This window comes from Simochromis diagramma, unplaced genomic scaffold, assembly GCF_900408965.1.
Source record: "Simochromis diagramma unplaced genomic scaffold, fSimDia1.1 OVJJ01000371.1, whole genome shotgun sequence".
Classification (NCBI taxonomy): Eukaryota; Metazoa; Chordata; class Actinopteri; order Cichliformes; family Cichlidae; genus Simochromis; species Simochromis diagramma.
The window spans coordinates 3607182-3624092 of NW_024386920.1; the positions used below are offsets into that span (position 1 = coordinate 3607182).

The window sequence follows — 16911 nt, forward strand, 5'->3', positions numbered from 1 at the left end:
GCTATTACCCCTACCTTAGCTCCGCACTCTGCAATAATAAAAGCCAACATTGCAGAGCTCCCTAACAGGAGACTGCAACTCAACACACTCCTGATGCCAGTGATAAAGCGTTCACTTTTGACATGCAAACCTTTTTCCTGGATCAAAAATAAGTACGCTTTTCGATTCATGTATCAATACCATTTGTCAATAGTTTGGGAGTTTATCATGTAAGGGATCAGAACAGAATCACTGCATCCTACACAGAAAACAAGGTTTCAAGGCATTTCTGAATGATTCACTGTGGGCTAACAGTCTGTCATTTGAGGTCAGTCAGCTAACTATTGGCGGCTGTACTACATCTAAAACTGTCTGACCCTTAAGCCAATTATGCCATAGGTTTTACAGTGCAGAGTTTCAGCTCTAAGTACGATAAATCCAGATCCAAATGACACCAATACTTCTTTGGGGATCCATCAGAAGAGTTTTCCATCTATACAAATATGCAATGGAGAGAGATGATAATGCTTGATGCGCTGATTTGTAGCATAAAGTCCCAGAAATTAATCATTTCTTTTGATAATAATGATTACTGAACATGTGAGGTGATCTTTTTCTTTAATAACTTCTATAAGTCTTCCCCAAATAAATAATACTGTAATTAAAAGAGCCTCAAGCCATAACCCCGCAATCAAAGATATCTGAGGGAAAAGAGAGAGAGAGAGAAAACTGTGGACGTGAATCCCCTTAGGATAAGCCGTGGTAGAGAGACGCAGAGTAATCCAGTGAAGTGGGGAGAGAGAGAGAGAGAGAGAGAGAGAGACCCGCTGCAGCGAGGCTCTGATATCAGAGCGTTATTAGTTCCCCTAGGTTGCCAGGGTGGGTGAGTAAGTGGGCGCATATCCTGGATGTCACGTAAACACTAGTTCCAGTGATTTACTGAGTTTGAGCGGCTTTATGGTTCGAAGAGTTCTCAATATGCTCCAAACACGCGACGTGAACGAGCAGGAGAGCAGCGGAGCGGACTGACAGAGACTCTCCAAGAGTTCACGGGATGTTCATGGCGTTAGGATGTGAGCTGAACTTGTGGTAGAATGGCCCATTATCACACATGGGCCTGTGAGGAATGGCAACTTTTTACCACCACCACCACTACAACCATCATCATCACCACCACCCTCCGAACACGGACCTGCGGCGGCTTTTCCACCGGCTCACCATCGCGTCCTCGCTGAGCATCCTCTGCTTTTCGTTGGTCTACTTTCTCACTGGATGCTGCGAGTCGGAACTGACAGAAAACTCTGAAATAAAGTCGCCCACGAGCGAATTCCTCGTGTCGGGGTCAGGATGGCCGTACGAGAGAAACGGAACCAGTTTTGCCAAAGAGAGTGTCACCGCAGCTGGAGAAGGCGCATTCGGCAGCGAGCATCCCGAGCTGGAGGCGAACAGCTCCGGGAAAGAGTGGACAGCCACTCGGAGGTTACCCCAGGCGCTGATTATAGGGGTTAAAAAAGGAGGCACCCGAGCACTGCTGGAGTTTCTTCGGCTCCATCCAGACATCCGCGCCCTGGGGTCTGAGCCGCACTTCTTCGACCGGCATTACGCACGGGGATTGGACTGGTACAGGTACGCGCACTTTACGCACAGAATCCAGCTCACCAGAAGTGCTGAAAGTACTTTAGTTTTTGCACGAGTTGCTCTTTGTTTTATTTTTCCTTTACAAAGTTTATCCTAAGAAGATGTGTCTTACAAAAATCTGTATTTTTTAAAAGAGAAAACCAAAATGCTACAGTGCCCTAATGATTCTTGTCATTTAAATGACACAAATGATTCCAGTATTAGGTTTCTGTATTACATTCGAGAGGCAATTAGCAACCGCCAGCTTCATCTTGTGTACCCAAACACATCTACTGCTATTCCGAAGAGGTTTAGGTGACAGTCAAAGAGAATTTGCCATCTGGCTATGCCAATCTGTGCATGCGTACACGTGTGTACTTGCCATACTTGCTGTGTGCATGCATACGTGCCTGTTTGTTTGTAGGGCTGCAGAGAAGGAGAGCAGAGGCCTCCCAGACTGACTTCTCACAGAGCAGCAAAGTAATCATCTCTGGAGCCAGAGCCAGATGTTACTGTTGTCATGTGGCTCAGTTCTTGGGCTGTTTCATGACAACTTGGAAACACACACACACACACACACACACACACACACACACACACACACACACACACACACACACGCACGCACGCACACACACACACACTCTCTCTCTCTCTCTCTCTCTCTCTCTTCTAGGTCCAATTCAAGTTACTTAGACCTGGTAGAGGGGACTTTGAGGGAAAAAAAAGTTCCCAACAGATGCTGGATTACACATTTTTGATTTTCATTCTGCTTTTCGAACTGTGCCTACTGTAAGCCTGTGCACCCACAGACCCGCAAACTGCTCCAAATATGACAGATTAAAACTGTATCCAAATCTGGATACAGTGTTGCATGCTGTTAACCAGCTTACAGTATATTACAGGGGCTCAATAATGGCTCTCATTGGCCTGGATCTGGGAGCCTGTTTGATACGTCAGCAGCAATTTAACCTATGACTCAGAGAGATAAAGTGAGAGAAGTAATATCTGCTTCCTGGGGAGTGTTTTTACATTGATGTGATCACATGCAAAGACAGGAAAACACACCACAGCCACCATCATGTCAAAAACTGTGGGATGTAAACATAATGAGAAAATTCCACAAATCTGGAAGTACTGAGAAAGCCACAGAGGCCTCATCTGTCTGCCTACATGTCTGCTCTGTGTGAGAGTGTGTATGTGTCTGTGTGTGCCACAAGATTATGTGTATGTGACACCAGATTGTCACATCTTACCCTCAGACCAGATGGGCCTCGCTGCATGTTGGGCCACTTGACATCACTGTCAGCTCTGTCAATTGACCTCTGACTCTAGGTCACTTTACGCTGAGAGTTAATGATGTGTTCACACCACTTCATAACAAGCAGTTCACAAAGGACAAAGGACACGGACCCCTTTGTTTCTGGTTATTGAAAAAATTCTTAAATTATTATGTTTTTTATTTGTATTTTCTAATGTTGATTTGACTGCAGTTCAAGAAGTTATACTATATATATATATATATATATATATATATATATTATCATGTGAACAAAAACCTTTCTAGTGAGAGTCTGGGACCTCCTATTAGTCCTATCACTGCAAAGAAAACAGTTTAATCACACTGCTGAGCTATGTCTCACAAAACGAAAGCCAATCTATCATGAAGGTCAAAGCTGAGCTGTAGAGGAAACTTTTCAGCATCATAAGAGAAACACAGCGCTCAAAAACATTACATTTATTTGATATCTGCTGTAACACCGGGCAGCATGGTAGTGTGGAAGTTAGCCCTGTTGCCTCACAGCAAGAAGGTCCTGAGTTTGACTCCACTGTTCTGTGTGGAGTTTGCATGTTCTCTGTGTTTTATGTGTGTTCTCTCCAAGTATTCCAGCTTCCTCCCACGGTACAAAGACATGCAATTAGTCGGGTTAGGTTAACTGGTCATTCTAAATGGCCCATAAGCAAATGGTTGTCTGTCTCAATGTGTTAGCCCTGGCTGGGAGCCTAACACATAGAGTGTACCCTACTTCTTGCCCTATGGTAGCTGGGATAGGCTCCAGCCCCCCACAACCACAAGGATGGATAGATGAATTCTAACAAAGAAGTAAATATTGCCAAAAGCTTTAAAAACTTTATTTTGGGGCAAAGTGACCAAAGTTTTTTTTTCAGATTTGACTGGTCTTTCATACATTTTTTTTATGTGTCAGTGAAGTTAAAGCTATTATAGACAATGCTCAAAAACAAACTGAGTAAATGGGTGCATAGAAGTATTAAAGATGGCTGCCAAGTTATGAGACTTACTTCTGGAGTGACCACAAATTGCTTCCTTAGCTACTGGTCACGCAATCGTTATTATTATTATGTATTTCTTGACAATTGAAAGTAAAGTTATTCTTGTTTCTGTGCAAGTTTGAAGGAACTTAATACATAAATTACAAAATATCTTTAAAAAGGCATCATATTTTTTTTTAAACAAAATGTAGTTGATTTTGTTTTGCTTCTCTTCTATAATTTATGTGTGAGATGTAAATGCCAGAACATGACATGCAAAAACGAATTAGCATATTTTTGAGGGGGGTTAGCTTACAAGTAGTCTTATTATTGTTATTTTTTTTCCTGATTAAATACTTGAACCAAAGATGGAGTTTTTACAGGGAGTGCAGAATTATTAGGCAAGTTGTATTTTTGAGGAATAATTTTATTATTGAACAACAACCATGTTCTCAATGAACCCAAAAAACTCATTAATATCAAAGCTGAATGTTTCTGGAAGTAGTTTTTAGTTTGTTTTTAGTTTTAGCTATTTTAGGGGGATATCTGTGTGTGCAGGTGACTATTACTGTGCATAATTATTAGGCAACTTAACAAAAAACAAATATATACCCATTTCAATTATTTATTTTTACCAGTGAAACCAATATAACATCTCCACATTCACAAATATACATTTCTGACATTCAAAAACAAAACAAAAACAAATCAGCGACCAATATAGCCACCTTTCTTTGCAAGGACACTCAAAAGCCTGCCATCCATGGATTCTGTCAGTGTTTTGATCTGTTCACCATCAACATTGCGTGCAGCAGCAACCACAGCCTCCCAGACACTGTTCAGAGAGGTGTACTGTTTTCCCTCCTTGTAAATCTCACATTTGATGATGGACCACAGGTTGTCAATGGGGTTCAGATCAGGTGAACAAGGAGGCCATGTCATTAGTTTTTCTTCTTTTATACCCTTTCTTGCCAGCCACGCTGTGGAGTACTTGGATGCGTGTGATGGAGCATTGTCCTGCATGAAAATCATGTTTTTCTTGAAGGATGCAGACTTCTTCCTGTACCACTGCTTGAAGAAGGTGTCTTCCAGAAACTGGCAGTAGGACTGGGAGTTGAGCTTGACTCCATCCTCAACCCGAAAAGGCCCCACAAGCTCATCTTTGATGATACCAGCCCAAACCAGTACTCCACCTCCACCTTGCTGGCGTCTGAGTCGGACTGGAGCTCTCTGCCCTTTACCAATCCAGCCACGGGCCCATCCATCTGGCCCATCAAGACTCACTCTCATTTCATCAGTCTATAAAACCTTAGAAAAATCAGTCTTGAGATATTTCTTGGCCCAGTCTTGACGTTTCAGCTTGTGTGTCTTGTTCAGTGCTGGTCGTCTTTCAGCCTTTCTTACCTTGGCCATGTCTCTGAGTATTGCACACCTTGTGCTTTTGGGCACTCCAGTGATGTTGCAGCTCTGAAATATGGCCAAACTGGTGGCAAGTGGCATCTTGGCAGCTGCACGCTTGACTTTTCTCAGTTCATGGGCAGTTATTTTGCGCCTTGGTTTTTCCACACGCTTCTTGCGACCCTGTTGACTATTTTGAATGAAACGCTTGATTGTTCGATGATCACGCTTCAGAAGCTTTGCAATTTTGAGACTGCTGCATCCCTCTGCGAGATATCTCACTATTTTTGACTTTTCTGAGCCTGTCAAGTCCTTCTTTTGACCCATTTTGCCAAAGGAAAGGACGTTGCCTAATAATTATGCACACCTGATATAGGGTGTTGATGTCATTAGACCACACCCCTTCTCATTACAGAGATGCACATCACCTAATATGCTTAATTGGTAGTAGGCTTTCGAGCCTATACAGCTTGGAGTAAGACAACATGCATGAAGAGGATGATGTGGACAAAATACTCATTTGCCTAATAATTCTGCACTCCCTGTATAATGCAAACATACAAGCTAGCAACATGTATAAACATAAATAGCCTACTCAAAAATGCAGATTTTCAAGACAAAGCTTAGTTGTGATAACATTAAGGCTGAATAATAATTTTACTGTTTACTTTCCCTTTAAAAAAGTCTGGCTAACCTGTAGCTAGACACAGCTCTCTGTGAATGGTATTCATGGCCATTGATCAATGGTCTTTGATCAGTAGTTGTTGATCAATGGTCATAGTAAAGATCAAGAAACTGACCTCACAGCCCATTGTTCCCTCTGTTGTACCAGCTTCAGTCATTATGCAAATATGCTGTTTATAATGTCGGGGAAACCTGGAGTCAGCTGAGACTGAAGAAGTCACCTGGATGATGACAAACATTTCTCCCACTGAAAACGCCACGTGCAGACGAACAGAATCAGCCTTTTGGGAGCTAACCTGTAGGTTTGTCAGGCTGCTCATATTCTGTGCCACGTTCCAAAATATCAATAATTATAGCTTTACAATGTTTTGCAAGTGAACTATAGCTTAGAGAATACAAATAAGACTCAGCATCAACTTTTGGAAATAAGACTCATGTTGTAATAAATGAGAATGAGGCATAAGGCAAAAATGCACTTTTTCTAACAGATGGTTAATGGAGGGTCAGCTTCAGTGCTTACTTTGTCAACATGACATTTTTGTGTAGATACTTTTGTTTTGTTTTTTTTCAGTTTAAATTAAAGAGGATGAGATATAGTGTATCTTCTTTAGAATCACCCCCTCTTCCATTTGGGAGTAAAATAACATTTAGCTTCCCCAGGACTATTGAGATCAGAGTCCTTGACAAAGATCCACTAATGGCGTTGAAGCAGAGATTGGATCTGGAAGAGCGCTGCGATGGGCCCCGAGATGGACTGGAAGTTTCCTCCTTACTGTGCTGCCTGGGATCGATAGCGCTATCTCCTCGCTCTGACCTTGGGTTGACTCCAGCGTTAGAGCAGTTAGCTTTGGTCAGCTCGGCTTCTGTTACAATTAGCAGGAAGCTTTCTCCTACATTGGCATAACCACCCCCCTCCCTCCCTTTCTCGCATAGGCACACAGGGGTCATGTTACTCACAGCTTTTTTCTCTCCAAGCAACTCCGGACGAATCCATTAAAATTGCTCAGCTAGCAATTCACATTCTCCCTCATGATGCTTTCTTATTGAAAGATGGCATGACTGGCGGATGGAGAGCAAAAAAAGGAGGGGGTGAGGGGTAAAGTGGATGAGGAAGAGATAAGGCTTGGGTGAGCTGGAGGTTAAAGGGTGAAGCCAGTGTTACCGCAGCCTCACACATCTCTGCTGACCTTTGCTTCAACCCAGGGGACTGTTATCAGAGCTGGGCTCGTGTGTGTCTGCATGTTTGTGTGTGTGTGTGTATCTTTGGGTTTGGCTATAGACATTCTGTCCTCCAGACAGCTGAGCTGGTTGTATTTCGTTCCTGAGGTACAGTGAGATTTATCAATATATTATTGATTCTGATTTACTGGCAGTAAAAAATGTGACTCTTTTAATGAAAAGCAGCTTTATGCTTTGTGTTTGGAGGCCCATGGATAGCCATAGATAGTATAGACGATGAATGTAGCTTCCATATTTGTAAAGTAAAGCCAACATATATGCGTGAAAAAACTGCACCTGTGACACTTTTTGATTGCTAAAAAAACTCTAGTTTGCTGCAACAGTCTGTTGTAAAATGGTCCTCAGATATCTGCTCTGTGAGCTTAGTAAACACATTTCTGAGCATATCCAGTTTCACAACACTACGATGGTGAGAAGCGTGCAGCTCAGGGCTTTACGACAACCAGTGGCAGGTGTCATGGAGGCTACTACCTGTCTAGCTAGCTAGCCTACTAGCTAGCCAGCTAACTGTATATAAAAGATGGATCATTAGTGTTTTGATTGCAGAAATGGTCGATTTCTGGAGTAAAACTGGCTGTATTTGGCTGAGAAAGTGTTATCTGTTAAGCATTCACAAGCAGTCAGGTGCAGTGCAAATAGACACGAAGGTCAAAGTCAATAATTCAAATTAGCAGAGCTGAGGCAGACAGCTGCAGTTTAAAAGTGTAAAGGAGAGATCACCCAGACTACAGCTATTATAACGTGGAGAGCTGTTTAATTATTTATTTATTTATTGGTACCATGGTTGAAAAAAGTTTTTTAATACTGTAAAGTTGGGCATTTTAACATGTGATTTCATGGGAGGGGTTTATCTAACTGCTATCTGAGACAGCCTCATGTGACCACTAGAGGAGCTGCAGATTCTGGCACGTCAGTGTTAGCATCTTTTTTCAGATGTGGAGACAGCCTCTTTGTTCCGTACACACCAACTTACCTTGGCATAAATCTACAAGTTCCTGAAAATTGATTAAAAAAACACCCCAAAAACTTTTATTAAGTTCTTGGAGCAGTGTGAAATCCTAAAGTTCTGCTTTATTTGTAGTTACTTTAAGTTTAGTCTTCAGCGGTGAATGTTAGATTCTTCCTGAGCCTCACAGATAATTTATTTTTCACTACCTCGACTTGAAATTTATGCTTAGGATCAAATAAGCCAATAACATTTTAAGATATTTAAAGGCATAAATCTTTATGTATTTTTATGTATTTAAATAAGACCAATTTCACTGAAACCTTTTTAAAACATAAAACTATTTGTTGAAATTTATTCCATAAATAAATAAATAAAAAATAATGTTTTAATGCTCCATTATTTTACTTTCTCCCCCAAATTGGTATTTTTTTTTTCCACCAGCACTGATATCAGGGGTTTGATTTCATAGTAAGCTGTTAAAACTACACTGACTGAGAGGTTTTCTAATGCTGTGGGAGACCTACTGGGACTTTTAATTGCAATCCAGGATCAGCTGCTCTGATGGCACCGGTGCATTTGCAATTAATCCTGAACTCGTTAAGGGATGCTTTTAAATTCATACCAATACACTGCTGAGTTCTTCTTGCAATGACACAACACATGGTGTTACTTTTGTTTTTTGTGTATGTGTAATAGAAAATAATTATCATGTAAATAACACAAGAACAGTTGCCTAAACATTTGATGTCCAGCAGGAGTTAGAGAGAAACATGAAACCGAAATTTTTAGATGAATCTGATCTGATTTATTGATATTCTTTGGTGATATTCCACACACACACACACACACACACACACACACACACACACACACACACACACACACACACACACACACACACACATTTGTGCGCACATGTGTGTGTATAATTTTGATAAGTTGTTATGAAACAACACACTAAAGTATGAAGTAATTAAAGCTATACTTGATTTTGGTGGCTTTGTGTAACTGGGGTTCAGGTGTGATCTCTCTGTTCCTCGTACTGTACAGGAGGTAATCACCATAAGGCCTAGACGGGTGGGGCGATCTGGCTCTCATTAGGGCACTCCCCCGGGGTTTGGAAAGCAAAGGCTGGGGGTGGTCTGGGGCCCCTCTATGATGGATGTCTCCTGGAAGTGGACAGGGCACATCCACAATAGACCGACCACTTAATGGTCCCCCATACAGAGGAAATGGATGAATGGTCCCTCAAAAACACAGTCATGCATATGTACAAACACAAAAATACACACCCAAATCTCATATTTGACTCATAAGCAGGCAGCCAGGTGTGTATAATGAATTCCGCCAATATGTTGCTGCTCTTTAAATGGCTATTGTTTCCTCCTTGGATCAAACATCAAAGATTAACAGACCACTTTTTCATTCTTTGATCCAGCACACCCTCAAATCCTCAGATTCTTTGCTGCATATTTCCTGCTATACATGATGAAGAATGCAATTGCTTCACATTTATTAACACACACACATCACATGAAACAGTATGCTACTGATGAGCCTCTAGAGGGTCCTGGCTCCTTTAGTCTCCACCTGCTTCTCTTGGTCCCAGCTGAGGCTCAACGCTGCATTACCAGTTGTACTCCATCCCTTTACATTCACACCAGCACCCCCTCACTTCCCACCCCATCATAACATTCACCCCAGGTCATGTCATCCCTACTGTCACTGGCTAAGCACCATTCGCACCCACCTATACATGGTAACCCCTAAGCCCCTACAGGATCAGCAGCCATTGGCCTTGGCTGGCCTGCAGTAATTCACCAGGGAGGTGTGCAGAAATATTGGAAATCAGGAGACAAAAGAGTGATTCCTCAAAGGAAAAGGGGCTCATTGTAAGCGGCTGGATAATCCACGTGTTCATCTTCCTGGATGTTTGATCTCGCGCTCAGGAGTAAATGAGCAATGAGCGGTAAAAGGATGCAGCTAAAACAGGAGCTTCAAAACTGCCAATTTATTAAGCTTTGTTGGGGGGTGGGGGGGGGGGGCATTTTCTCTGTAACACATGGTGTCTCCAGGCAGTTCTATTCGCCTGCCAGTGAACACAAGAGGTTAATACTACTAATGTGGGGACAGACCATAAAAAGATACCACTTTGTCTCACTGTACAAAAGTAATGCCATCATAACATGTTAATGTTGGCATTACTCTGGGAACGTTTGTGATGCAGTATTCCTATTTATTCACCAGTTGGTGACCCCCCGAGGCTGTTTATTTGGTCTACTTTGGGTTTTGGTCACGCACTTTAGTGAAGTTCAGGTTACTTAAGTTATACTTAATTGGGAATAATATTTCTTCACATAATTTTCTTCACGAATAGTCATGCAGAACTACATGTAAAAAGCGGACTTTTTAAAAATACACTTGTAATATTTAATTTAGTTTGTTACTGTTGTTACTGTCTTGGAGGAACTGTGATCACATCATTTCCTTCTGATTACTCATTTATTTTTCATACCAATAACAAGTAAATATATCACACACTATAGTTTTTTCCTAGCAAAATTACTCTTTTTTGATCCTGCCCAGTCAGCACCACTTCAACCAGTGACATTGTTTCTGATCTGGACGAAATGTTGCATACCTTTATTCTTATATCTCCAAGAGCACAAAGTTCCCTATGCCAAAAGTACGATGAAGCCATATTTAGTTATCAGAAAAAACTAATGGCTATTTTGTCAATCAATTAGTGTGTCTTTGCTAACCTCATAGCAGAAGCATATTTGGAATACATCTTATCTTTTGATGGTGCTCTTAGGAGCAGTAATTAGCTCTTTGTGCTTAGGTAATGGTATGGGGGCTCTTGGCTCTCAGGCTATTCACAGACAGATTGCTAATGGAGGTGCGTTTGTATCCACTCCCATCATTCCTTCATCAGTCACCCACCCCTTTCATTTAAAACACTCTAGCAAATGCTCTGGCACACACACACACACACACACACACACACACACACACACACACACACACACACACGATCTTTTAAAGGGTCTGGTAAAAATCCACTACACCCACCATTTATGTCTTCAGAGCATTTGTGTGTGTGTGTGTGTGTGTGTGTGTGTGTGTGTGTGTGTGTGTGTAGGATGTTTCTTTTTTAAATGTGTCTTTTTCTGTGTGTGTGTGTTAGACTGTGAGAAATTGGTCCACAGGGAGACCAGAAGCATGACAGCAAATGCTTGACTAATGAGTGAATAATGAGTGTATGTTTGTGTTTTGCAGAATGTGTGTGTGTGTGTGTGTTTATGGGGCCATGTAACAGACTGTACGGCTCCTCCTGTCTAGGGTATTGGAGTTAAAAGGGAAGTCTTCAGGCTAAGTGGTGGTGAGCACTGCCTCACACTGATCAGATCAAATGAAATCGCTCTGAGTGTGTTTGTGAAACTCCTAGAAGTAGGGCCGTGTGGTGGGTAGTAGGTGGATGTATTGACAGGTTGCAGGTGCGACTGAAGCCTGACTGAGCTGACAGGTAGAACATCAATTGATCAGCAGTGTTTCTCTTTCTCTTTATCCTCTTTTTGTAAAAAAAAGTATCTTCTTATTATTATTAAGGTGTCATTTATAAGAACATTTTTATTGATTCTGTTTTCTGATACAGCCTTTAAATAGGAGGCTGCATCTCACTCACACACACACACGCACACACACACACACACACACACACACACACACACACACACGCACGCACGCACACACACACACACACACACACAGAGTGAAGATACCTTATTACTTATGATTTGTTTCCATTTTGACAGAGAGGGATGAACCAGTGATAAACCAAAGACCTTAGACAGAAACACATCAATTAGAATATTACTTAAGGATTTGGCAACAGTGGGAACAAAGAACTCCTTTTTAATAGGTACAAATGTCAGAAGCAGAAAATTACGACCAGTTTCCAAAAGTTCTGTGGAGCATTTTAGTTTTTCTGAATACCATCACTAAACAGGTTTATAGTGTTAGTGACATTTATGACATGACATGAATCTGGTGTATGTAGCAAAGCATTTAAAAGCAGCCAGTGATCCTATATGCCTAAATTATATAGCACATAATAGCATTGTGGATATTAGTAGCAGTCAAATTATGAACATAATTCTTCATTCTGAATCTCAACTAAAGCTACAAGAAAAGTTTTGTTAAGAGAATACAGAATCCTAATTTAAGGTGATATACAGTAGGATTAGCCATAACAACTTCCCATCTTTATTTATTATTTATTTCTATTTATTTATTTATTTATTATTATTTATCTATTTCTTTTATTATTATTTCTAATAAATCTGTTTCTATTGTTTACATTTTTATTCTCGGATTCTTCTTGAGTAGCTTTGCATCATCATTTCAAAATTATCCTAATTTACTGTCTCTTAGTTCATCCCTTATCTGAAACAAGCCTTTTTAGCTTTAAAACAGCTTTTGTCTGATTGGCTGTTCTATTTCTCAAAGGTGCCCAAAAATAACTAACTGAATAATTGATAATGGAAATAAAAACACATAAAAAGGTTAAATCATTTTTATCTTTGCCAAATTTGTTGTGATGTTTTTATCATGGAAACTGACTGTCAGTCATCTTACTGCTAAATGAGACCATTTAAGGTCTACTAATATTCAGTATCATCAAATATAGAGAGGCTGTCTTTACATTTCATGCAAAGATTAAATTATAACAGGACACCTTGTCCATTGGGGTCTTTTTGGAAACAAATGAGATTTTCCTAAATACGCTGAAACCCTGTGTTTGCCTTAACTACCTATTTAGAATCAGCTCTTTAGCTTACAACGTAACACCAGCTGAAATGCTGATTCAGAGCTGCTTATGATCGTTCCACTGTGGCTGCTTGTGTTTGGTCAGCCAGTCAGGTGTGTGGCAGGTGTGTTAGCAGATGTCCCTGAATCCCCAGACAGTCCTTTGGGGCCTCTGGAGTCTTTTATCTCTAAATGAGTCCCATCTGCTGGGCTTCTGCTGCGGAGGTGGAGGTGAACAGAGTGAGGTGCATTCAAGGAAATCTGTTTTACGTACCTGCCTCTTTGTCTGGTTCACAGAAGAAATCTTGCTCGGACACTCTGATGCGATGTGTGTCAAAATGATTAATAGGGTCATATGAGGGAATGTGTAGAGACCTTTGTGATTACTGTACCGATTTTCAAGAAAATACCTATATGTATCCATATGTGCAGATACATGTTTTCAGGATATAATTTCAAATGCTGAACTAGTCATTTAAAACCTTTATTTTTACTCTTTAAATAGTCACATGTTAGACAAAATCTCACATGGTGGATAATGAAGAAAATGTACTAACATTAAAAACATCGATCCATCATTTTTCCAGTGGAGTAGTTCCTCCATATACACGCATTTCATACCAGCCTCAATCTTTTGCAAGGATTTATGTTTCTGACTTGTGTAAATTCATCTGCTTACTTTCATGTGCAGAAGTATAATGCCCAAAGCCCTGGATGGCCAGATTGTTATGGAGAAGACGCCTCGTTACTTTGTTACCGTGGAAACACCAGCGCGAGTCCATGCCATGTCTAAAGATGTGAAGCTGATCGTAGTCGTCCGTGACCCTGTGACCCGAGCCATATCTGACTACACACAGATCATCTCCAAGACCCCAAACATCCCCGCCTTTGAGAGTCTAGCCTTCAAGAACCAAACCACAGGTACAGATACAACTAAATGCGAGGATTTGATTGTACTTCTCATGAAGATGTTTTCATTTTTTTCTATTATGTTTTTTTTTTTTCAGTTTGCCCAGTATTAAGTCAGCTATGCATAGCATCTCTAACTTTATGAGTCAGAGATTAGTTTAATTTCCAGACAGCTCCACTATCTGTAGGCATTTGCAAATGCTGCCACAAGCTGCATTTAATAGTTGTAACAATTAGCATTTATTTACACCTGCCAAAGTGTTTTACATCCAACATTTTGACAATGAGAAGTTTCCTGTTTCCTTACTAGGAGCTTGGGATGCTTGGTGTTTACAAGATATCAGCATTCATCTTGGTTCTAGTGATATAGATGATTGGTGTGGGGTCAAAAAGTGAACACAGTGGGCGAAATCCTCATCATCTGACCATCCTTATCTAGGAGTAAAGATGACATAAATCACATGCATTGCTCTCTCTGCCTCCCGTGCCTTTGTCTCTAGGTCAGATCGACTCTCTGTGGAGCCCGCTGTGGATCGGTCTGTATGCCCAACACATGGAGCGTTGGCTGGCCTGGTTCCCCAGAAATCAGATCCATCTGGTCAGCGGGGAAAGGCTCATCTCAGACCCAGCCGGGGAACTGGGCAAAGTCCAGGACTTTCTGGGCCTCCAGAGGATTGTCACAGACAAGCACTTCTACTTCAACAAAACTAAAGGCTTCCCCTGCCTCAAGAAGCCGGAGGGAAGTAGTAAACCGCACTGCCTGGGCAAGACAAAAGGGAGGACGCACGCCTCCATCAACCCAGAGGTGATTCAGAGACTGAGGGATTTCTACAAGCCTCACAACCAGCGCTTCTATCAGATGGCAGGACAGGATTTTGGATGGCAGTGACCCTTTGATGGGGTGGAATTTGGGGCTTTTTGTTGGCACTGTTTTGAATAGACGCCTGTGCTAACATGCCATCTGATTGAGACAAATGCAGCGACTCAGAGTGCAGAAGAGAGAGCCAGTTATCTGCTTATGACCAGCCAAGCAGCATTGCAGAGACTTTGTTAATAAAAACCCTGTGTCAATCCATTCAACTCTACCAATCAATCACCTTATGTTTGAAAGACAGCCGTGTCTTTTTCTATACGACAGATTGCTCAAAGTGGTTAACATTTATGTGTAAAGGTGGTCATGAGAATGTGGTTGCTGTAAGTTGTGGCTGTATAATTGTAGAACAGTGAAAACACTGTAGCTTTTAGTGTCTCTGCAGTTTAATCCCGGTGCTCAGTAGACTGTACAAGGAACTCAAGATCTGATGCATTTTCACCCTCCTCAATTTCCGTAACTTTCTCTTTCGACCTGTTTGTTTTCTAATCTTGCTGGTTAAGAATTTAAGAGCAATCAGTGCCTACATGTTGAGCACCATCCTCCAAGCATTGTTTCTGAAATAAAGTGGGATGAATCTTTCATGCGGCGAGCAGCAGAAGGGTGAGCAAGAGAATCTTTGTATGAGCTCAGATTTGACTGAGTGGTTTTGTATTCTTGAATAATGAATGCGGATAAATGGATGTAGGGGAAGCGGTGTGGATCGCTTGCCGCTTGGCACATTTATGTGAAGGATTTAAGTTCGTATCCTGCTGCAAAACCAGCATCCTGTGCTGCACCTTGAACAAGGTAAAGGGAACCACTGGAGGACAACAGAAACAAGAAGTTAAATGAATGCAGAGGTTCGACCCGTCGATGAGCCATTTCAGTGGACTTTGATGTACGAAGCTTTTCCGCTTCTGCTTACAGGGTTGTCAGTTTTCAGTTTGCATGTATTTGCACTTGTATGAAAGCATAAAAAAGACACCTATTTTTCAGCAAAGATTTCTTTCCCACAGCTCTTCTTGCTCATTGTTTTCTGTTGCTATAAGCTCTTACTGAGCTCGAATGACAAATGATTGAATTTCTATTGAATGGCATTAGTGCAATTGCTTTGCAAATGTAAAGGCTGCAGATTGCCTCGGTGGTAAGATTCAAAAAGTCTGGTGGTATCTGTAATAAAGTGAAACAATACTTTAATGTCTGAACACTCACGAGTGTGGTTACTGAGTTGGACTACAAGGGTGACTGGGGTCAATCTTTTGATTAAAAAACATCTTTATGTGTGCGTGTGTATGGGGGCAGCTTCTGCTAATTTCAAAGGTAGGCAACACCGCCATCTTGTGGTGAAAGCGAGGAACTGTGGGGTTAAAGCCCAGCAGAAAATATGATAAAAACAACTTCTTTATTATGACATATGCTCCTTGATTTCCTCAAATTAAATCTTTTCATAAAAATGTATTATTCGTATTAACATATTAAGCTTAAAACAATTATCCACAAAAAAGCAACTAATGAACACTGCACAAAAAATGCCACTGTAAATAAATCATGACATACTCGTAAAAACACAACAATCCATGCTTCAGCGTATACTGCAACCCAGGAAAGTCAAAGATAATTTAAACTCAAGAAGAATAAGCTGTCAGGTCATCTACGTTTACATTTCACGTTAAACTGAACAAATAAATAAGGTACGCAAAGATATACTTTGAAATGCACTTAAATGACTGTAAGTAGCAACAATCCCAGTGTGTCAATACAAGAAAAACACCCCCATCATCAAGTAAATATTAACACAGAGAGCTTCAAAAGACCCGCGGTTCTCTCGCTGATGGGTTTTGGCAGTTTGCACAGACAGCTACATGTTTCCTCTAAAGCAGTCACTTTTTCAGAGAAACACCACTGCCCTTATTCATATGTTGTGAGCACAGAGCATGCTGCGTGAGCGGAGGCATGCTGCTGGAAGTAAAGGCACTCAGCGTGGCCTGCAGGCATCCTCAACCTCCAGAACCTTCTTGCTATACACCTTAAAATCATCTTTTGTTTCCATGTGTTAGACAGAGCAATGCTGCTACAGTTCCTCGATCGTGGTCGTACTTCTCGGTTCTAAAGACCTAATGCAGTGTGTTTGATGCCACTAAATCCCATTTGGTTTACATGTTTGGTTAGGTGTGAGGCAGTGTATCAATATATGGATACTGTC

At 41.2% G+C, this 16911-nt stretch overlaps 1 protein-coding gene across 1 annotated transcript; it reads left to right on the forward strand.

Annotated features, from left to right (window-relative positions):
* Positions 1–803: 803 nt before the first annotated feature.
* On the forward strand, positions 804–16106 carry hs3st3l (heparan sulfate (glucosamine) 3-O-sulfotransferase 3-like). Its single transcript, XM_040036826.1, has 3 exons — positions 804–1605; positions 13638–13867; positions 14356–16106. Exons 1-3 carry the CDS (start codon positions 1106–1108, stop codon positions 14742–14744), a joined length of 1119 nt encoding a protein of 372 aa, XP_039892760.1. The 5' UTR covers positions 804–1105; the 3' UTR covers positions 14745–16106.
* Positions 16107–16911: the final 805 nt, after the last annotated feature.